General features: G+C 48.5%; 1 protein-coding gene across 1 annotated transcript; it reads right to left on the bottom strand.

The window, feature by feature from the left end:
- Positions 1–2,292: 2,292 nt before the first annotated feature.
- LOC106745709 lies at positions 2,293–21,943 on the bottom strand. Its single transcript, XM_014621570.1, has 3 exons — positions 19,795–21,943; positions 7,042–7,238; positions 2,293–4,222 (listed from the first exon to the last, which is right to left on the bottom strand). The coding sequence occupies exons 1-3, from the start codon at positions 20,789–20,791 to the stop codon at positions 3,977–3,979; spliced, it is 1,440 nt and encodes a 479-aa protein (XP_014477056.1). The 5' UTR covers positions 20,792–21,943; the 3' UTR covers positions 2,293–3,976.
- Between the last annotated feature and the right edge of the window lie 1,363 nt (positions 21,944–23,306).

The raw sequence follows: 23,306 nt of genomic DNA, 5'->3' as shown, positions 1-23,306 counted from the left end.
TATACACACGGGTAGCGAATATCTGGCGCCTGTTTGCGAAGCCTTTAAACTCGGCTCGAATCGTCTCGCTCTTAAAGGATCTCTTTGCGTTTTGCTATTAGCCTCGCGACGATCGCTCGGCGACAAGCGTCACGCACGTCTGGCTTCTCGGCGATGCAAGCATCCTCGGAGAACTCGGCCGTGCCTTCTCGAAAATTTTCGGTTCGAGAAGCCGGCGAGGAAATCGAATCTTCATCGTCCACTTCTCGAGTTGATCTAAATTGAGAGAACTATTATCGTGATTAGGGCGATGCCAAGAGACGACGGCGAACTTAAACATCGAGGTAAGGTAGAGGTGATATTCAAAATGTTGTGTTACATAAACGCTAACACGATCACGTTGCTGTTTCTGTATTTCTCGTACAGTTAGTCATAGGTTGCAAAAGTTTGTTTTTTACACGTTTCGGAGCATACAACGATTACGACGAAGCGAACTTATGATTCACGAGCATGCGTGGTAGGTCAGGCAGTTGTCGAAATTACATGTACATACATTTTCATATTTTGACACGTACATGTATGATGTTGACAGCTGTCTGACCATCTACTGCGCATGTTCGTGAATCATAGATCCGCTTCGTCGTATCTTTTGTGTTCCGAAGCGTGTAAAAAAACGGTCGCAACCGTCCTGTGCCAATCTCTGAACATAGTGACATAGTAACATTGAAAATTTCCGATTAGACGCATTTTTTAATATTTGTACATCACAACTGCTGATTCAGAGCACCGTTACCGACTCACCGAATAATCAACACTTACAACGCACGAATATTCAAAAATAATGATTGGAAATGTCTGATTGGAAATTTTCGATGTCGCTGTTCCTTACGAATGGGACTGCATTAATGGAGTCTTCTATACGTGTAGATCTTGCGTAAATGCAATATAAATGTGAATGCGACGAATGCGCGCTACTTTGTTGTATATCTAACGGAAAATTTCACCAGAATATATAAAAATTTTTCTGCAAACTTTTCGTATCTTTTTAAGCTTCTAAATATAATTGAAAAAAAACAAGAGAAATTATGAGAATGTTCCTTGGAATTTCCTCAATTAGAAAACTGATACACTCGGTTATGCATAAGCTGCAGGATTTCTGCATCAAGTAAATATTCACGTGAAATGACGGCCAGGAATGTCTCTCATTTCTGATACCAAATGGTAACGTTGCTTCGGGCTGAAATTTCGTCGAGAGAAGTCGCATGAAAATCACCAACAATCGTAAAATATATCCAGTCCGTCTCGCATTGCGATATCATTGATGTTCCCGCGAATGCTTACGTATTCACGTAAAACGTCAGGATAACATAACGATTATCACCTCCCTCCTTCTCTTATCTCTCTCTTTCTCTTTTTCTCTGTCCCTCGCGAAAAATTACGGCATTGTCGAGAAAATGAGCTGCAGGCGCCTATGGCTACACACCGTAAAGCAAGACAGGTGCACACACCGAAGACACGCACAAATATGATAATGACAAACGAGCGGCGGCCGTAGATACGTGTTGGCTCACTCTGTATATATATATTTTATAATTAGCCGCAGAGACCCCTTCCCTTCCTCTCTCCTTCTGCCACAACCTCTCTTTCTCTTCTCGATAAATCAGCGCGCCGCCCAGGCTTAAGACTTAATTAAAAATTTAGTCAAAAACCAATTAGCAGCCACGGCGGATTAACATATTTCTAATTATCTGGCGGACACTTTCGGCCGCCTTATAGCACCGGATCGACTACTTGCCATATATGAGGCCGACTCGTCGATGACTGTGCGATACATACGATCGCGCCGGACAAACCCTCCCCCCTCCCCACATAGGTTCCCCTACGTGTGTATTTTTTCCTCCTTCTTTTTGTCCTGATTCAATATGATGCCTTATTTGGGGAGAGGGTCACGCCCGATCAATTAGGTCACGGTATTATTTGCAAATTTACGGAGAGCGCGCGGCTTCGAGTAGCCGCTCGAGGGGGCGCTTACTACGTTAACGTTATAATCCTTTCGACAGGAGCTTTCGAAGGAAAAGTTGTTTCCTTCTTTTCTTCCTTTCTTTTTGTATTTTTTCTGCACATGGCAGGGAGGGTCTTTAAGGAATTTCGTGCGTCTCGCGTTGAGGGTTGAGAAGATCGACGGGACGGGTAAATACTGAAATCATTTTTATTTCGCTATAATATATATATGTATATATATATACATATATATATATATATATACATACATATACATATATATATATATATATATATATATATATACTTCCATGGATAAATTATCATCTTACATTTATACAGGGCGCATAGGTACATCTAGAACCTCGCCGTATTCGTAACATTAGTTTCGACTGCCTATGGAACGATTCCGTCTCCCTTGGTACACGCTGATACACGCGTAATTTACACGCGTTCTCACCTCTCGTCTCTTCTCAGCGCGCATGGAAAATTCAACAAGTCCGAAAGATTCCTGGGTTAAATGAGGTTATTGACGGAATATAGTCTTGGGAGAAAGAGATTGGCGTTCTCTTTACGCGCGACGACTACTGGAAACGTTCGCTGATACACCCCTAATATTATTTGTTCGAAATTTTACTCCGCGACTTTTCGCTCTCTTTTTTTTTCTTCCTTCATCGATACTCCGAAAGAATTGAAATGAAAAGTTTCGAGGAACGCCTAAGTGGATCTCGCAACACGGCGGAATTGTTTTCAGAGAGATGACTGTTTATGACATTATCCCGGTGTCGACTCTCCTTCGAATATTCTCAGACTCGGAATTGCTTGAACGTACCTCGCATGCTCGCGTCATCCGCGCTCATCTTGCGGTCCATATCGAAAATAAATCCGGGAACACGAGGGTTCTCTCTCTTTCGTGCCGGGTTTTCCAGCGCGGTCTTTCCGACTCGTTAAAATTAACATCCCTCGAGCACACTCACTTAGCCCTTCGCGATTCTTCGCGAGAGGCTAAATCGCAGCCAGTCCTGTACACGTGTGTATATACATACGTACACGCCCACTAATTACCGTACGAACGCGGTACCTATTTACACTATATACATCGATGCGTCGTTTCTCTTGAGATCAAAGCGCCGGGAGCGTCCGTCGTGTTTGGACGCCGACACGTGTCCCTTCCACATATCGTTCGTCGGGAAAAGTTATGAGGACGCCTCCTTGAGTTGCAGATTTCTCCGACAGCTTCGGTGTTGCTCCCCGCTCGCTTTCCGTGTTGAAATTTCGATTATCCGTAGATCGCAGGACGATAAGACGGTTAACGCGCGCGAGCACCGCTCCCGGCCAATTTCGACTTCCATCCGCTAAACGTGGTGGATCCCAATGTTCTCGGCGATTCCGTAGGAGAGTGGCCGATCGAACGATTGGTCAGAGGTCGAACTAACGAACAAGAGTAACCAAGAACTCTCGGATGGTCCTCTCCTTGACTTTAAAGGGAGGTCACTCGCAGGAATCAACAGCGTGATGTTACCTAAGTGTCGCTATGATACTAGGTGTGACTTATGGATCACTCATCGGCTCTCCGATCCTTCGATCTTCGTGTTCTCCAGGATCTTGGATCTCGAGGTCTTCGAACCCCCGCTTTCCAGCCCTCGATTCTTCGATGACGGACTTTTCAAGTTCCGTTCTCGCTGCCCCAGCCCACAGATCACGGATTCTTCAAGTTCCTCGATCACAATGTCGCGTGCGACTTTCTCTCTCTCCGTTCCTCCCTCCTCGACTTCGCAATTCTCCATGAATTTCACTTTCGATTCTCGAATCCTTCAGGTTCTTCGGACTCTAGTCCTCGGATTTGTTGCTCCTTGGATTCTTGAATCACCGGGTCCTCAGTCTCTGGATTCTCTTAGCTTCTTCGGGATCACAGACTTCGCATCATCGGAGTCTCGGTCTGCGAACGAGTTGTCAGATCGTTACACGACGATGTCGAGAGTGACTCGTGCCGTTATTAAGGTCGATGGCCAGGCGGTCCCATAAACATGGCCGCCGCCGCCGCGGCGTGAGTGTGCCTGGCCATGGCAGCCGCAATGAAGGGAGGCACTCCAGGGGTACCCGGAGGACCTACCCCGGAGAACATGAGCCCCGAGCCGAAACTCGGGTGCAAGAGGGGTCTCGCGGATAGTCTTAGCTTCTCGATTTCCGCTTCCTGCAGCCGCTTCGCCTTGGCCCGTCGGTTTTGGAACCAGATCTTCACCTGCAACACAACGGCGATTACGTCAAATCGACGATCACAATTGCACCTGACGAATCGACGCGCCCGGCTTCGTCCGATGTTAAACCTTCTACAACATGGTAAGAGCTAAGACAACAAAACAGCTTCGTATGATATAATTCACTCCTATTTTGACTATAATAATGTCTGCCATTTTTGTTTCCGCTGTTTTCAGTATGAAAGTAAATTGTTTTACAGTACTTCGTTAAAGACACATTTTCATTTGTAACGTCGTTTCGACTTTTAGAACTTTTTTGAAGCATTACGGAGAGAGGGAGAGAGAGAGAGGAACATATACGCACACACAGAGATAGAATCATAGATATTAATAATTAGCAGACGCCTTAAAACTCGGAGAATCTCCCCTCCCCCCTCTCCCGACGCGCTAATTATAATACCGGTTGTTTTATATGAGTATTGCGCAAGCGTTACGTTGTCACTGTACTACGTCGCGTTAAACACCGGATGTGGATTTACTATCGGTAAACAGCAACGGACGAGGTTCGTCGCACGCGCTCGCGAAGACGATTAATAAAATGACACGATAATCCGACAATTAGCGCGTGGCCGAGAAGGCGCGCGCGACGCGCTCGACGGATAAAAACAGCCGTGAGACGGTGAGAGACGTATGGTGCGTGCGTAGATGCGTATGTGAATTTAGCGCGTCATTAAGCTCGGAAAACGGCTAAACGGGCATCATGCGGCACGTGGTGGAGGAATTATCGACGTATCGAGAAATCCGCCACGTCGAGGAGATAACGGATATCGGGTTTGCGCGCGGACGAGCCCGGACTAAACGCTAAATCGCGTTTAATTGTTATTTGCACAGTCGCGCTCGCGAATTCCCCCGTTTGCGCAGCTGTCGCTCTGAATCGCCGGCTAATTTGCGACGGCACTTCGGCTTCCATGAAGAGACGCGCGCGCGACGCTCGGCTTACGAAATTGTTCCGCGCCGATGGCGCTTTTAACGAGCGGCCGTTTTCGATAATGCGCGCGATCATCCCGATAAGCGATAGTTATCGCGACGTTACTCCCGGTACCGCTGCGATCCTCCCCGGGAGATGTCTCAACTTGAACGGTCGCCGGCGCGATGACTCGCGCCGTGTGAATCTAAGTCTGTTATTTTCACACGCGTCTCAAAATGACAGATTTGACCGGATCTGTTTTCACATGTTTCCTGTCGATTTAACTTACGTCATTGACAAAATGTTCAATCGTGTTAAATTAACACGTTAAATTTGGACGTGTTAACACGCCCGGTCGTATTAAATGACTTGAAGTGACAAGACATGTATGAGAAATGTGTGAAAGGAGCTTCAGCTAGAGGATTTGCACCGCAGCGATCCAGCTAAAGCGGACTTTTTACAATCATGCTTGTCTACTGCGTGAGCCGTCAGAAACGAAAGCCTTCTGGCAATTTGAACTTGTGGATGTAAGCAGGTGACGTATATTCTATTTTGAGTATATTGTAAAATTGCGAAATATTATAATACTAATTAAAGAAAGGAGAGTTTGCATATCAATGGAGCGCCTCGCTTTACGCGCGAAATATTTTCAGACGGAAGTTAATCGCGCTCAGAAGTCACGACTAACGACCGTTTCTACCAGCAAAGTTTAAATCTAATCGACGATTAACGCAATTGTAATAGACCCATCCCGTCGATCAGTTAAACTAGTTGACCAACGCGATTGGTCAATTCCGTTGAGTCGGTCGGCGATTAGATTTCACGCATGACGGGTGGAAACGGGCGCGAGCGGATCGTTAAATAAAATTGTCATCCGTGATATCCAGTTCGTCATTACAGCTGTTCTACATTCACACTTACAATATCCGCCGGCATTGCAGAGAAATGAAAAGTAAATTCAAGGGACACGTCGCGGATTTTCTCGTGTTCCGTTTAGAAAAAGAAAAATCCCGCACAACCCTAACCGAAGTTGATACGTTATTTTGTGAGACCACGGTCGTCACGGTTCACGGGTATCGCGAGTTGAATTGTGAACATACCTCTTTGTCCGCGGTGAATAATGAGAGGAGAAGCCCCGCGGGCGAAGGAACGGTTCGGCGAGTTAAACGACACATAGGAGAGATCGGCCGGGATAATTGTAGCCTATCTAAGCAAATGAATGCGATGTAGCCTTCATTTCGGCTGATGCATTGTAACGAATGCGCAAAGTGTATCTTGGCACGCCAACCGGCGCGATAACGGCCCGGCTGTTACACATGTCGCGCGAAGAACGATGATAGTCCAAGCGGAAAGAATCACAGATAAGAATAATAGTGTTTATAGAGAGGGAGCAGTCCGCGCGTAATCAAACATTCCTCCTTTTCTTCCCGCGCGTAAAGACGCCTTTAATTGCCGGCGCGCAAGTCACCGTTTCTCGCCTTCAACTGGCGACTGTCATTAACATGTTTGCCGTCGTCTAATAAAATTAATTTAGCAAACGAACCGTAGCGATCTTTATTGATTAAGTGCTCGCTGATCCAAGGGTACTCCGTCGATTTAACCGTCAATTTCCGCGCGCGCTAATGTATTTTTTTGTCTCTCTCTCTCCCCCTCACTCACGGTGCGCCTCGCGTTTATCAGATCGAACTGAGGCAGATATTTCTCCCGGTCTTTTGCATTCTCGTTATTGAAAATACGCCTGATATAACCGATCGATCGTAAACTCATTCGCTGCGCGCATTTGCCCAGCGAATGTTCGCGTAAAAGTCGATTGTTGATCTTTCGCTGTTACCGAGACTGCGTCTCAAGTGCCCCCGAATGAGAGTTTAATTGCTCGCGCCACCCGGGCGTTCTCACCTGCGTTTCCGTGAGCTGAAGGGAATTCGAGAACTCCGCTCTCTCGGCTATCGTCAGGTACTGCTTCTCGCGAAACTTCTTCTCCAACGACAACAGCTGCGAAGTCGTGAACGGCGTTCGTGGCTTTCGGTTCGGCTTGTGCTTCCGGAGGGTGCATCTCACCGGGCCTGGTCCGGGCCCCGGCAACCTCAGGTCCCCTGAAACCCAAGAGGACACGTGCTCAGGTGAGTCCCCATCTCCGACTATGAAAGTGGAATATATTCAATTTACTCTTCAAGTTCAAGGGAAAATATTCATTCGGCGCTTCAGAGTGGAGGATTCACTCTAAATGTGAAAAGTTATTCAAATTCGACCGACTCGGTGGCCACTCTGCTCTTTGAGATCTCACTACGAGAAATTTAGAGAGTACATAGAGAAAAATCTTCCGTTGAATTCACATGGTGATGAACCTGAGCGTCGGAAACAGAATTTCTGATTAGGGGAAAGACAGGTGAGATGATAAGATGATAATTTTGCTAACTTTTCTAGATTAATAACAAATAAAGAGTCGGTGCTTAACTCATTAGAAACTTTTAATAATAATAAATAATCCGTCGTAGTTTGACTGCAATCCGTCAATGACAGTAGATAATATAATAAGAAATGTGTTAGGCGCGCAAATTAATTCGGCGTCTTTTCTGAAGAAATCGTGCCTTTATTTGCGAAAAACTGATGAACATATCAATCTTGGAAATATTCGCCACCATTTTCTAATACTTCGCTCCATCTATCAGGCAGCTGAGAAATCGTCCTTTCGCTAAAAAAGATGGCGCCTTCGAGTCGATAAAGTTGTCGATACATTTTCGGACCTCTTCCGTGCTATTAAAATACGTATCTACCAGGTGTTGGAGCGATCGGAATAGATGATAATCCAAAGGGGCTAATTTGGTAAATAAGCCTCATAAGGGAGGATTTCCCAGCCCAACGAATAAATAGTGTCCTTCGTTCTTTTTGCGACGCGTGGCCGAACGTTATCGTGCTGCAAGATGACTTCCACGGCCAGTGAACGGTCTTTTCCTCTCTATTGCGTCGCTCAAACGAATGATTCGTTGATACAATCTGTTTGATAAGAGCATGTCCGGCGGAAAATCGACGATTAAGACGGCCATTTCACCATCCTCACCTCCGTAAGGACCGAATTTTCCGTTCCAAGAACCGGTAATTCCATTCCTTCCGACCAGAATGCCTGTTTAGCCTGTTCATTATCATTACATTCAGCCGACCATTCGTTACCGTGTACGCACAATATAATGTAAAGCGACTTCCTCAAAGTGAAGAGCAGGACGCGACCGTTGATCAGTGAAAGCGCGCTTCGAGAGTGGGCGTCGGGCGCGAGAAGTTTATTTAGTTGAGACGCGACCATTGCCTCTGGTGGCACGAGATGCAGGGGTTTCATTGGGAAATCACTTAATATCATGACTCGACCTCGCCCACTCTCGTCGGCCGAGTCGAACCGGTGCACCTTTTTTTTCGTGAGCGAGCGAGCGAGCGCGCGCACAAAAACAAGAAGCGACGGATTAAAGGAACGTCACTCGCGTTTACTTTGCCCACCGGGCGTAATTGGAAAAACGGAGTGATAATAGCGGCATTCGCGGGCATTTGTATTCGTACTATTAAACCGCACTAGTTCGTCCCCGCGCGCAAGCTATATAATTAACGTCGAATGGGCGAGACGTTAGCCGTTAATTTACGAGCGCGAGCGACGAGCGAAACGCATCCTTCTCATAGGAGTGTTTCGCGATGATGAAGCGATTACGATCTCGCGATGGCGCAACGACGATGACAACGACGACGGGAGCGCAAATTAAATCGTAAAAAATAAATCGCCTTCGAGTGGCCGGCGGACGGCGCCTAATTATCGGCTCATCATCCCGCGGTATTCGCGGCGCGTCCGCTGCGCGCACGATTATCATTGGCTGTTCAGATTGTTTACGATCGGTTCATGTGCGCGCAATTAGTTGATGCCGCATAAAATTTCGCCATCTCTTCGCGGTATCTTATCGGCCGCTTCGCGCAGCGATAGCGGTCGCATTCCTTGTCGATCGTTCGTTAATTTTTTCACACGGCAAAAATGCAGGACGCGAGGGCGGGAGGGGGAGGGTTGTGCCGGGAACGTTTTCGAAAGAGTACCAAAGAAAGAAACCGTCGATATCCACGTATCGTTTCTTCTTCGAAATCTATTCTGAATCTTAACATGAATTTAACACTTCGATCAAAACTATTCAATTAACACAAACTTCGGTTTGCCTACTCGAATAAATGCACTTTAACTTTTCGTCAATAAAGTAATATTCTTGAAAAGAGAACGATTTATCCCCTTATATGCGTGACAATAAGCTTTTTTAAAATTTGCGATGAGTATATTTTAAGACTGTTATCAAGAAAAAAATATTCCTCGTGTTGAAGATAACTTAAAAGAATTGCTTAAAGGAAAGTAAGTAAATTGAGCAATCGCTTTACTCAGCAATGGAATGATATTTTTTTCCATGCGGTAAAAACCTTCCGTTCTCCTGGCTGTAATTCTTTTATATATCATAGTGTATATAGTTACAGTGTTACAGTTACAAATATTATAATTATATATATTACAAATATACAAATATTTTTCCATCAGTGTGTCATCAGAGGTATCGTTACCCCGCGACTGTCTCGCCATTCTCGTTCGAAACAAGCAACTCGAGGGAGAGAGAGAGAGAGAGAGAGAGAGAAGCAAAAGAATGAATTGACATCTTGCAGCAGTGCTGCTGGCGTCGCTCAGACGCGAGACGTTACATCTTTCGATTTCGTCCGCGCGGCCGCGCGTTGGCGATCGCGAAAAAGCGTTTTCGACATCCAGCTGCGGGAGAGAACGGAGAACGATGACGATTTCGTGACGGATAACGGAAGAGANTCCGTGCGCTAATTAACGATCGGGCGGCTTACGAAAAAGGCGCGGACCGCCGGCATTGTCGGTCGGATTTTGCTCGTAACACCAGTATTACGTCTTCCATTCTCGTCTTGCTGCACTTCGCTGCATTTCTGGTTTCACGTGTGTCGCCCGGGGGACAAGTCGGAAACAGCCGGGTAGGAGGGGCGAGAGGAGAGGGCAAGTTGACGTACATCTAACCGATCAATATCGTTCTCCCGGGAGGCTAATTAATTTCCGCCAATTAAATACTTATGCAGCCTTCAAACGGCGGAGTCCAGTCGCGAGTCCGGTCGCGAGTCCGGTGCGTCTCGCTTTCTTCTTTGCGTTTAAGGACATTATATGTGGGTCGTGACAACGCGACGCAATATTTTACTAGGTGTGTTCCGCTAATTACACTTGATTGCCCGCCGTTGACATTTCATTATTATCGTTGAAGTGACAACGGTTGAGAGAGGCCGTCGTCGATTTCCGTTGTCGAGTAAATGAATTATTAATGAGGTTAACACTTGCGTTATATAGCTATTAATTTTTCCTTGAAACAGACGGACAGAGAGAGAGAGAGAGAGACTGAGATGTTTTTGCAACACACTTAACGTCAAAGGTCTACAACAATTATTTCACGCTTATACGGAGAACGAATTCACGCATGTGAGCGTACAACGATAGGAAAATAATAATGACAATTAGCAAGTAACGCGGATTTTCAAGCAAATAGAATAAAGTGAAGAAAGAAATGCGTTTTCTCGAGGTATTTGACATATGCATGATCTACACGAGATTCGCGGTAATATTGAGAATTCGAAAACACGAAGCGGCTGATTCGGCTTGAGGCGCCTCCATATAAAGTATCCTTAATGAGCTCTCAAGATTTCGAAGAGAAAAAGCGAGTACACAGGACACACATCGCGAATCTGTGAACCGGACAATCTGTCGTTACGCCGACGTCGCTTCCATTCACGCTGGCAACATAGCGATTTCATGTCGCTCGGCCAAAGTTAGCCATGCCGCGCACGTAACCGATCAATATGTTCTTCTTGACTGCTAATTAATTTCTGTTAATTACCCGATCGCTGAAACACGCAAGCGAATGGCTACCACGCCGTAACGACCGGCCGGCGTGGATAGGCTGTATACGATCACCGTTCTCTTTTACACTCGGGGCTGTAAATTTTTCGGACGGCGAATACGACGGTAAAGATTAGCCCGGATCGTTGAGACGCCAAATAAACTTAAATTTAACGCTTTAACCCGATATTCGACTTTTAAATGAGCTCAATCCGAAATGGAGATTTCACGTGTACGGCTGGGGGACCAACTCTCTAAATTCTTCTTTGAGCGAAATCTCACTCGGAATGAAAGCAAATCCAACCGAAGCGACAGTGAAAATGCCGCCGTTCGCAATTATAAGAATATATGTATTTAACTGAAATCGTACAGGGGAATTCCCATTCATGAATGTTCCGGTCAATCGAATTTGCTATCTTTCGATTTTGCTGCGAGTTTTCACCTGGTCCCTATTCCATCGCAGGAACTGAATTTTTCTCGCATGATAAAATATTGAAAACTGTAAAAATTACACTTTCAAATAATTCTGCCATTATTCCACTTTTTATAGATAAATAGAACCCAACAGATAGACAAGTGGAAGGTAAACAGATTTTAACTACGATTTCTTCGAGTCGTACACGACGCGATTCAAAGTGGAGGATTCACTCTATATTAGCGAGAAGTCAAGTTTGAGTGACTTGATGATCTCTCTGCTTTTCGAGTGAGACATCGCTTCGAGAGATTTACGCGAGTACAAACTATAGCGAACCACCCGGATCAGTTAACTCTTATCTATAAATACCGTCCTCTCGCGTCGATGACACAAGTTTACGCGAATATCCGCACAAAATACGAGATCGCGGAAGACGAGTGTCATCGTCGTCGGCGGGGCAGCTGCATTCGCCTCTCGCGGACGGATGCTGGATTTTGGAGATGCCGAGGAGAGACGCGCGCGCTAACATGCGGACGAGCGTCGCGCCGGGGACGCGCCTGGAACGGCCGGTTGGCGGGTAATTACGTCCATGGAATGATGAATCGTCCGAAATATTTTGTAGAACATCATTGGACGCGGGGCGGCCGTCGTTAATTCATTCCTGCGCGCGCGCAATCCAGATAAATGCGGTGCGCGCGTTCGAGCGTTATAAATGACGTCCGTATTCATAATTTTCGAAACGCCGCCGCCCAGCGACAGCCCGCGGGATTATCAGCTGTGCGAGCCGCGTATCACACCGTCCACCGATAACTGTCCACGATGCGAAGGGAGGGAAAGGGGCGAGGAGGTGGAAACGGGCTAATAAGCTTGACGCTGTTCAATTTTTGACAAACGTCACGGCGCGTTTCGTAGACACGAGAGACACGGATTTGGAAGACAACTATGCGTCGGTTTATTCCGAAAACGGCGGAGGCATTTTTTGCGAGTCTCAGGTACTTTCGGATTATAATTTTACGCATTGCAGAGGCGCGGGTAATAGCACCGGTCGATACAAAAATTGTATCCTGGATCTTCGAACCGTCGGTTCTGCGTGGGCAATTTGAAAAGTTCGCGGCCTGATAATGAGAAGCTGACTTTTTCCTTCTGGGATTATTTATGTTTTTCAATAAAGCAATGATATTATCCTCTCGGTACTTCAATACACTTGGTATCCAGCGATGCTGGATACTGTATCCAGCGATCCACTGCTTTGATCCCAATGCGGGGTAAAAATGTGTGGCCAAGATTTTCCGCATTTTTTTCCAATTTTGGGTACCACTTTATCTAATAAGATTCGAATATTCGCCGACCTGATTACAATACTCTTCTTTTCCCTTCTTTTTAATGAAATATTTAATCATTGCACAATGTTCAATTTTCCTCATTTCCAGCAATACACTGAGGTGACTTTGTTTAAACAGCTATTTCTAACTAAATAAATTGACTTGATACTTCATAGCTGTTCATAGGACGAATGTGGCGCTGGGATGTGATGAAAAATAGAAACGCGATATTAACCTTTATATATAGCAGGCTATGATAGATAATTTTGTGATGTTGATCACAAATATGGCAATTAAAATCAAAACTTAGCTCAATCAGTTACGAACGAAAAACGTTCTTGTAACGGTGGAGTGCGTCAGATTTACTTTTCAATTTCGAATGAAAATATTTACACTTGACAATTCACAGTGCAAAATTCATTTTATACGTGACAATCACTCTACTTTTCTCAAACGAGATTCTACTCCGGTAAATTCACTAAGTACACATAGAAAAACCTCGGTTGAATTTATCTGGCAATGGACAAATCAAGCACGTTCTTCTTGAGGGAAACATAATTTCTGAATTGTGGGAATCGAATGTCCCTTATAAGAATCCTTTCAAATTTAACGTCGAATCGATTTTTCGTTAAGCGCAGAGATGTCGTTCACGGCGAAAATTGCCGCAATTACTTTCGGACATACCGGTGGAACGAATACAGAGGGTCACCTCTAGAGACACGGTCGATTTCGCGACAGCTGGAGGCGCCGAACGCCGATCGGAGTAGTCTGGCTTGGATTTCTTATTTAAAATACCGACAGTGGCTGACAAAAGCCACCGGTAATTAACCGGCTTCCTTGTAAGTGAACAATCATCGGGCGGCAAAAGCGACGATGTCCACGAACGACGTCGGACGCGCAATGACGGTGCATACCGAGCTTCTTCGGCGTGTGTCCTAAGTGCTGAGGTAATTGGTGTCGCGCACGAATCGCGAAAAGAAGACAAGGAAGACAAATCGCAACGAGGAATATTGGGGGACGCGGAGGAAGAGCGAGGTGGAAGTGGATTGGCCGAACGGTTTGTCGTTATCGTTCGCAAAAAACGAACTATCGGACGACGTCGCGAGCGGGAAGCTGAATGCGCCACGCTAAACTTAACAGGCCACCTTAACAAGAACACTTTTTATCCGCTGCTCCTCTTGAATGCATTATGGATGTCCTGAGTTATGTATGACTCTATCATGTCGAACTGTTCGCTATCCTGCTCTCGGCCCGACTCCCGGCAACGTTGACTTTCCGCTTTCTGCTGGCCGACATCGGGAAAATAAGGCAGGTTGCTCCGAGCGTAGCTGCTTTTACGCTCTTTCCGTGTCAATTTCGCAATTGAATGTATGTATCCCCGATATAATATCTTCTCCCAATTTCCAATCTCCGAGTCGACATTTTGATGGTGCTTTGATAACCTTAAGGATAGCTTGTGCCTACTTAGCTAGCCTACAGATTAGTAGAAAACTTACTTCAACAATATTACGATAGTAAACTTCTCTCTTAAATCTTTAATTCTATAGATTTTATTTCAATGCTTGAAATAACTTATTTGGACAAAAACAGCGAAAAGGAAAATTTAGAGTATTATCGCACGGTCAGGTAGAAGTTGTATTGTTATTGTACGACTTTTGGCAGCGCGGGAAATGCGGGAATTTTGTCTGAGATTACGTTCTGTTTCATCAGTTAAAGCAAAAGGCTAAAAGCTTATTGCAGATCCGAATTAAGGATCGTCGGTGGTGCGGAGCACGCGTTCGTACTCACACGTTCTCATTAGTCGCGCGAATCGCGTTTCCTCCTAATATATCCCCTTACGCGATTACCATTCGCGTCGCTTTATGCGTCCAAAGCTTATTTACTTTCAATTACGCCACATCGAGAGTCGAGACGAGACCCCAGTTACGCGCGCCAGTTTCACGCTTGTGTGTCTTCCCAATATTTTCCCCTTTTCAATTCCGCCGCCTAAGCGGGTATCTTGTTGTCTCAAATACGGCGGTTATGTCGCCATGTTGGAAAATGAGAAATTTCCTTGTTTGCGCGCAACCAATATTTCCCCCGAGTCTATTCAACTTCTCTCTCGTGCCTGGGAAAATATGGATTTTACTCATTATCGCGACTTTATTAATTGTCATAGGCGAGAACGCGACGGAAGCGTGACAGGACTTCGCTTCGTCCCCGTCAGCCTGGGATCACCCGAACGCGGCCCCAAAGGCGACCATGGGTTTATTCCTCCGCGACGGTCCTTCGCATTCTGATTCAGGCAGACACGTAACAGTAAATAACGTGGCGCGATCTCGAAATTCCTGCGCGCGATAGCCGTGCGTAACGAGGAGGATGCCACACGTTTCCGAGAAAGAAAATCTCTAAAACCATTATGAGGCTGCGTAAAAGCCCCGGGAGGAGCGGAGCACTCTCTCGTCTCTCTTTTCTCGCGCTCTTGCGAGTGCTCTCGGGGCACTCGAGAGGCGCGGAGTAGGCTGAAGAGGGCCGCGACTCATTGTGCAGGAGGTGTCGGTTACACCCTAATGAGGTATTACCCTGATTGTCCATTAGGGAAGGATTTCGACGACGACGGCACGCGAGTTCTTCACTCGCGACACGGATCCTCACACTTCAACGAATGCCTCCGCTGAAGGGACCTTTCGTGGACGAGCGATAATGACGGTGGAAAAGTTCGTCCGATCGCGACGATTTTCTTCGGGTCCTCTCGGACGAACGATCGGAGCCTGCTCGTCGTGTCCCTCACGTTAGATAACGATATCATTCAATTGGAAAAACAGGGCGTGTTTCCACCACTCGTGTCCTCGGAATCGTGCAATCGTCCTCGTATCGAGAAGCGGCGCGCTGTGACGCAGTCGATAGCCGACCGAGGGTAGAAATGTAACTAGTCGTTCCGAGTCCGGAAACAATTGGCTGGCTAGAACAGAGCTAGATAAAGTACAAACTAGATTGAATTTCTTACACACACAACTGGTCCGTTATTCTTTACCAAAGTGTAGAATCGGTCCCGCAATCTGGCCGTTATCTGTAGCCATTTATACGTATCAAATTTTGCACATCGAATGTGACAGAACGGGTCGTGCGTTTTCTATGCTGAAATCTACAATCCAGCTACTATTTACGCGCTGTTAGTATTTAACAATGAGACAGCGAATGAAAGTTGAGGATACGTTATTTGATAAAGTTCTTTAAAAAAGCATAGGATTCGGCCGTTATGTTACTCGCTGGATAACTAGTTGTGATTTTTCATTTTATAAATGGAATTTCTATCGTTTCATCTATTTCTATTGTTCAGCCGACTTATTTATCTAGCCATTATCTAGCCAATAGGAGAAATGCGTTACATCACCGATTAATAGAGACGTTAGACACAGATTTATTATTTCACGGCTAGAAACTCACGTGGTACAATTTCTACCGGAGCATTGGTGTGCGGTTGTACGAGGAGAAAAATAATGCGAATAGCGGATTTTACGCTGCCGTAGCGAATAAATAGGGTGTTTCTTGAATACCATCTAGTATTTTAAGAGTTAAATTTCAAGGTCATTTGACGGAGAAATGAACACACGTTCGTATCAGCTTTATAAAATGACCCGAGGAGCATAGAAGAATATCAAGAAAAGATTCCTAAAATATTGGACAATGCTTAAGAAACACTCTGTACATTAATTCACTCGCTACGACGACGTAAACTTTGCCGTGCCTCTAAATTCTTCTTCCTCATGCAGTTGTAAGTATAGCGCTGCAACTCGGTAAAATGTTGCCGAAAGATTCAATTAATAGCTAATAGGTAACTGCGGAATTTGACTGCGAAAATGAAATATTATTTATTCCCAATTATTCTTATAGCATTATCAACGGATTCGTCTGAAATATTCTTCGAGTATTGATTTCTCCTGAAGTATCGTATGTGCGCCATTTAATTGACTTAATTTACGTCGCACATTGCACATACACTACGTACTTACGTAGTACGTTGGAAGAACACGCTTCCCCCGGCGGGGATCAACCTTAGACCTCTGCCTCTTGTGAATTTGTTACGAACTACGTCAAATGCGATATGTGGTTGAATGTGTGCGTATCTGTGTGCCTATAGTTTTGCAACGGAACGCGTAACAGGCGATTCGCGGTGAATCTTCCACCGGCTAAAATCAGCGAAGCATAGGAGACGGAAGAGCTACGTGGAAGTGTTTCCCGTAAAAATCGCGGTGAATACTCACTGATTATCGGTGAAATACCGCTTAACCGATTCAATCAGCGACATTTTCACCGATTCCACTTAAGAGAGTGTACACTTTGTCGACAGCGACGAGCTCGTAGCTCCTACCGAGCGCTAATCGCCCGAGATAAGGCGGAGCGAGCAGGTCGAGCGATCGGTAATTAATAAATCGCAACTAATTCTCCCATTTAAGTCGTCGTAAATTATTCATCGCAGGCCAAGCGGACAGCGGCGTCTAATTATCGCGACTTCGAGCGAGCGCGGCACATTCGAGGCGGCGGCGGTTCTCCTTCTCGATTTATTAGCCAATTACAATCCATATATCCGCCAACGGCTCATGGAGCAAGATACGTATCTGCCGCCTGTGTGTAATCACTTTTGTACCTGTCTCCGGGAATTGCGGTTCGCTTTCACACAGTTTCTCTCCTTTCTCATTAAGCAATTACATCGGGTCTTATATCCGCGCGCCCGCGCGCGCCGCTCCGGTATTTTTCAGACGCGTCACCTCCGCGGTCACTCCCGCGTGTCACACCAGAGGCGATAGAGAACACCTCGGTGGGCCGTTTCGCTTTATAAGCGGCGCGATCGCGTGTCCTAATAGCCCAGATACGGGGAGATCGCGAGGCTGACGCCTTCCGCGCCGCGTCGGCGGACCCGCTGGACGTCGTGCTAGGCAGCACGGGTCCCGCGTGACGTTTGTGGAACGGCATCCAGAGAGTCAGCGAAACGTTAATAGTCGACGTTACAACCCTTCTGTGTGTGTCGGCAAGTCGGTGGTGAGGCAGAATTGCAACTTCACCGAGTCGAGCTACGATCAACAATCCGGCGCTTAACTCGCGTGGCTTTCGGGAGTACTCTCAGAGTGACTTTCGTCAACCTCAGATTAACCCCCTCCCTCCCCCCCATGTAACGTACGATTTAATTAAAAGTAAGTCTCTCTGCATAATTCCGGCGGTCGCGAGGAAAACCGCCCCCCTCCCCTGCATATTTCAGTTTTTGATTGGTATATTTTAACAAGATTCGGAAAATACGGAAAATAGTTCCAATTCATCATTGCACGTGTTTTCGCGTAATAAGAGACGCACGACGCATCAGCGACGTATCGTTGAAAGCCAAATGGTTAAACTAGTCGATGGCTAACAATAAGAATTGCCAACACCGATGTCCAGTTCTGTAACTTGTTCAACAGTTAATCGGAAAGTTGACCATTTTTATCCTGCGTCAGCAAGATGGAACAGGGAATAATCAAGAGATCGACGACAACTTTAAATCGTCGGTTTAGATTACTCAGTATTCGGCGAAAATCATTCTTACGTTCTCATATATCTACAATGTAAAGAGCTGAACGGTGATATTGTTTTGTGATACGAAATATGAAGCGGGCATGGGAAAAATGTGAAGAACCGAAACTCACGATGATTCAGGATTGTCTAACGAAAGAATTGATAATTATTAATGATTGATTAAAACAGCACTTAGCACTGGCGTCGTGTGTGCGCGTCATAGAAAAACGTTGCACGACAGATAACAAATAAGGTTGCGTGCAAAATTCGCCTGAGGAAAATCCATTCTAAATTTATTAGTCGGCAAGAGAGTGAAAGGAACAGCTCGGAGATTACAGCTCCCGTATGTGCATTTGCCGAAATAAAAAGTACCGTGTGTACGTGTGCGCGTGTGTGCGTCTACGGATCTCGTCTCGAAGTTCCAAGGTTACAAGGATCAAAGATCGCGGTCAACGCGCGTCCGGAATGCAAAATCGAAGCGAACGCGGTCTCAATCGTCATCGCTTTTAATCAAACTTCAAACTGCACTGATAACCGGCGCAAACGTCCAACGTTTTCTCGGCTGACAACGGCAGTAAATCCCAGCCAGTGATACGCCTCCGTCGTATCGACGTCTTTATCTTACGTCGGATTTGCCACGACGTTTCGGTTTATATCGTGTCATTAGCCCCGCCACGCCACACGTCACTATCGGATCTTTCCGCTCGGGGAAAAGTCATCGACGGAGGCAAGAAAATATCTCGTCGATCACGTGTGATTGTAATTTCAAAGTCTCTCTCTCTCTCTCTCTCTCTCAAGTTTTGAGGAGTCTAATCGCGATGTGAAGGCGAACCGGCGTACAAGCCAATTCTTCGGCACGTAAGCTCGATAATATCCGCCTACTCGCGTGACCCACGGCAGTAATACAGAGCATTATGAGCCCGCGTGTCGTGAATGTCATGCGAGTTGCATTAGGAGTTCGCGTTTTCCATTTAATCACCGACATTGTAACCCGCGCGGTTCCCTAGCAAAAAAGGCGAACGCAGTCGGGATTATCTCTCTCTATTCGCGCGCACTGCTCGGTTCTCTCTTTCTCCCCTCCCTGCCGTCTCTCTCTCTCTCCTCTCCTCTCCAGGGAGCGTCTTTAGCGAGTTTTCGAGGAGAAAATACCGTCCCCTCGGCCGGTTATTAAGATATCAAGGCATGATAAAGCGAGCTGAGTTAAGAGTGACGATAAATTCGCTTCGACGGATCATTTATATCATTCGGGTAGGAACGATAGCGCGTGTAATTTTAGCGCGAGTCGACGCGAGATATCTCGTTCGGGCAGGACGGACGAGCCGCAAGGTGGCACCGCTCATAAATCATCGGCTGGTATTGTAAGGCGAAAATACCCCGTGGGAGCCTCTCCGGGCGCGATTTGTTTAGCCTGTAACGCGATATTCCGCGGCGTCGACGGGTCGCGCGCGGCCGGGCGATGACGCTTCGTTTGATCTCACCGTTCGGGCTGGTAGGTCCGCCGTGCGGCGTGTAAAGATGTCCGTGAGGATTGTGCGGGTGCGGGGGTGGGGGTAGCCACGCGAAGCCCGCGAGGGAATGCGGAAATCCTGCGGGATTCCAGCCGGGAGCGCCGGGTGCGAGATACGGCGGGCCCTGCGACGGCCTTTGCACTCCGGGATGTATCGGTTGAGGCACTACCGGGCTGGACTTCTCCTCCTTCTCCTGGCCGGTCTCGAGCTCCCGCTCCAGCTCGCAATCCGAGTCCATGACGTTGAGATCCTCGGACTGGCCGACACTCCTGATCTCTTGGTCCTCCAGGTCGAGGTGGTCCGTCGTCCGGTCGCCCTCCAGCGAGCGGTTCGCTTCGGAGTCGCTGCGGTCGTCGAGGATCTCCCGCCTGCTCGCCGGCGACACGGACCTCGGGTTGGTGATCCTGTCGATCCTCTCGTCCTCCTCCTGTATGCGCTCGTGTTCCCGCTGCAGCATCGTCTCGCCGATCGGCGAGTTGCTCGACATACGGTGGTCGTCCCTCGGGATCTCCGGGTCTATCCTGATCGGCGAGGAGGACTTGTCGTGGCTCGCCCGGGAGAAGTCCTTCACGGTCAGCATCTCCTGCCGCTGCTCCTGCTCCAGCCTGTTCGGGTGGTGGTGATGGTGGTGATTGGCGAAGCCGGCGAGCCCGTGCGGACTCAGCCTCGCGAGCAGCTCCCTGCTCTGGAGCCTTTGCTGTTCCATCAGCAGCTCGCGATACCTGCTCTCCATCTCGAGGCTCTTCTCGGCGTCCAACCTCGCGTCGTCGTTGTCGCGCCTGCTCGCGAACGCGCCGCCGCCGATCGCACTCTTCTTCGTGCCGCTCAGCAGGGCGTCGACGCTGAAGCTGATCTTGCCGCTCCGCGGCTTCAGGTTCGATGACGCTGACGTCGGGGTCGCCATGTCGACGTCCTCGCAGAGGCGATCGCTGCCGGAACCCGTCACCACTTCCTCGCCGTTGCTCATGCCGGTCTTCGCGTCCAGCTTTCTCGGCTCTTCTCCGGCTGACTCGCGGTTTTCGTTAGAACATACTCCTCTCTCTCTCAAGCGAACACGCGGAGATCGCCCGGTCGTTGCCTCAGTTCCATGCTCGACTGTTCGCACTCATCGTCCGTTACACCGCTGCTCCTCGAACGAGACACCCGGTGAGTAGCGTTAACACCTTCGAACGGTTTCAGCTGATCACCGCCGAGGATCAGTCACGAGAGGTACGTTAGCGCGTTCACACACGTCACATCGCGATCCCTCGACGAATATCCTCCGTTCAAGAGGCTCTCCAAGCCGTCTCTCTCAGCTCAGTCGGTGCCCGTTATTCTCGGAATCCGCCGCATCGCCGCGGTACGACCCGAGCGGATTCCCCCATCAGAGGAGTGTTCCTAAGATATCAACATGACGACCGACTCTTCCTTCCTCTCGATGTTCCATAGCCTTCGCATCTCCTCCGCCGTCTCTCACTTCAGGACACCTTGTGATCCTTTCTCGCGCAGCGCTCGGTGAGTCTACCGAGCGAAGACATCCGAGCTGCGCCTCCGACGAGGTGCGCACCAGTGCGAGCGGTTACACTCGGGACCCCCGGATGAGCTTCGCGGTGACAGCCGCCGCCGCCGCCGCTGTCATAACACGTATCGAGCTGTCGGACGAGTGCGATTACTTAATCCTTGCGCCAGTCCCCCCCGTATCGCGCTAACGCAACCTCCTCTTCACGTGGCCGGCCTATCCAGATATCGGCGAAACGTCGCCTTTTCGAGAGCACGGGGCTCGGAGAGAGGTCAATCGCTGGCTGGCCGTCGCCGACCGAGTCCGTCGCGCGACGCCCGTCGGTGTCCGAGACGCCACTCCGTCCGTACGCGACGCGAAGGTGCCGAGCATCGGAACGTCGTCGTCGTTCGATACGTTCCCCGGCACGTTCCGGCTGATTCTTCCGAAATGGCCAGGTTAACCCGATGACGCGGCCGTTCGCGTTCACCAAGACGGCCTCTCCGAGACCGTGTACCCGTGAGCGCGCGACTGACGGGAGGGGATAAGGTGGCGGCAGCGTGGGCTCTTCCCGGAAAAAAGAAACGACCGTCCGCGGCGCCGAGTACAAATGTAATCGGCGTAATCTGTGTAATCTGCCGCGTGGTGACCGCCACTGCCGCGGAAACGGCACTGATTACCAGCTCGGCTGCACTCGCGGCAGAGAGCCCTGCCGAGAACCCTCCTCTTTCTCTCTTTCTCTCTCTCTCTCTCTGTCTCACTCCTTCTCTCTCTCCTCTCACCGTCAACGTCGCGGTGCCGCCAGCGAGCGCGCACCGCCCCCGCGACGCTCGCGGAACCGGTACGGTCGCCTGGGTTCGACCAATACGCGCGAACCGGCGCGCATCACGGGCGTTTCGAGAGTAGGCGTTCCTCGTGGTCGGACACGAGCCAATAGCAGCCACCGAAGTGGCATCGGAACCCCGAAGAGTCCCTTCCGGAGGTCGCCGGGCCCGCCAGATGGAGCTGGCTGCCTTCGGAGCGCCGCGAGGAGGAAGCGCGACGGTGGTGGGGAACGAGGATGGTCGATCGGACGCTGCCGGTGGTGGAGACCCGGTGGGACCGGAACGTGACGACTCCTAATTGTCTAATTCCCGGGCGCGCAATGCGCGAATTGATTGGCAATACGGGTGCACGTGGCTGTGTGCACGGACGCATGCCGGGGGAGGACGGCGTCCCTCTCACGTCTGGCCGCGATTCCGCGAGCGGTCGAGCGAGAAGCCGTCTGATCTAGAATTTATGATAGTACGACGGTGATACGCGCAAAGCTGATCATATTTAATTATCAGCGGGATTGCCGGGACACGCGACTGGAATCTTGCGACGGTTTTCGGCTGAACGCTCGGGTTCTGAGCGGGCGGCAGATGGAGGGAAGAGAGAGAGAGAGAGAGAGGGAGATAGTTCGGTCGATTTTTGGAGGCTCGCTGCATCGGAACAAAGCGCGAGTTATTTGCCCGCAAAGTGGTGGTAATTAGAATTCTAACGAGCCGGGTGGAGACAACTTTATCGGGACGTTAGCACTTTCGCAAGAAGCATTCTTTCCGATTTGCTGTCTCCTTCGAAGGAACATTCGTTCAGGATGCTCCTGTAATAGAAGGGGTGGATTGTAGCGGAACCGGCATATTGAATCTCCGGTCTGAAAGAAGGGAGCAGCGGGCGCAGGGTGAGGGTGGGGAAGCGCCTGCAACAAGCCGAGTACACACACGCGCGCGCGCACCTCTCTCGCAGGGAAAGAGATGTACATAGAAGGCGGGAGGAGGCGGAAAGAGAGAGAATTGAGTCGTCAGGCATGGGGTTTTTGCTGTTCGCCAGTCGCAAACAGCGCCGGGGAAGCCTTGGGCGATGTACGCGCGCGCCGCCATCTCGTCGTCCCTTGCTTTATGTCGCCCCCGTTCCCGAATGCAACGCGTCAGCGTAGCTTGTCGAGGGCGAATGTTGTTTCGCCAAAACCCACGGTAATAAGGTA

Source organism: Dinoponera quadriceps, unplaced genomic scaffold (assembly GCF_001313825.1).
Source record: "Dinoponera quadriceps isolate SergipeBrazil2010 unplaced genomic scaffold, ASM131382v1 scaffold1441, whole genome shotgun sequence".
Classification (NCBI taxonomy): domain Eukaryota; kingdom Metazoa; phylum Arthropoda; class Insecta; order Hymenoptera; family Formicidae; genus Dinoponera; species Dinoponera quadriceps.
This window is presented reverse-complemented; position numbering and strand designations above follow the sequence as displayed.

Bases quoted from the DNA above. Each gene is read 5' to 3' on its own strand.
- LOC106745709 (XM_014621570.1), bottom strand. From the start codon at position 20,791: ATGAGCAACGGCGAGGAAGTGGTGACGGGTTCCGGCAGCGATCGCCTC. The intron at 7,239-19,794 runs GTGAGATCAAAC...CTTGGGTTTCAG, and splicing joins CGGACCTACCAGCCCGAACG to GGGACCTGAGGTTGCCGGGG. The intron at 4,223-7,041 runs GTGAGAACGCCC...GTTGTGTTGCAG, and splicing joins TTCAGCTCACGGAAACGCAG to GTGAAGATCTGGTTCCAAAA.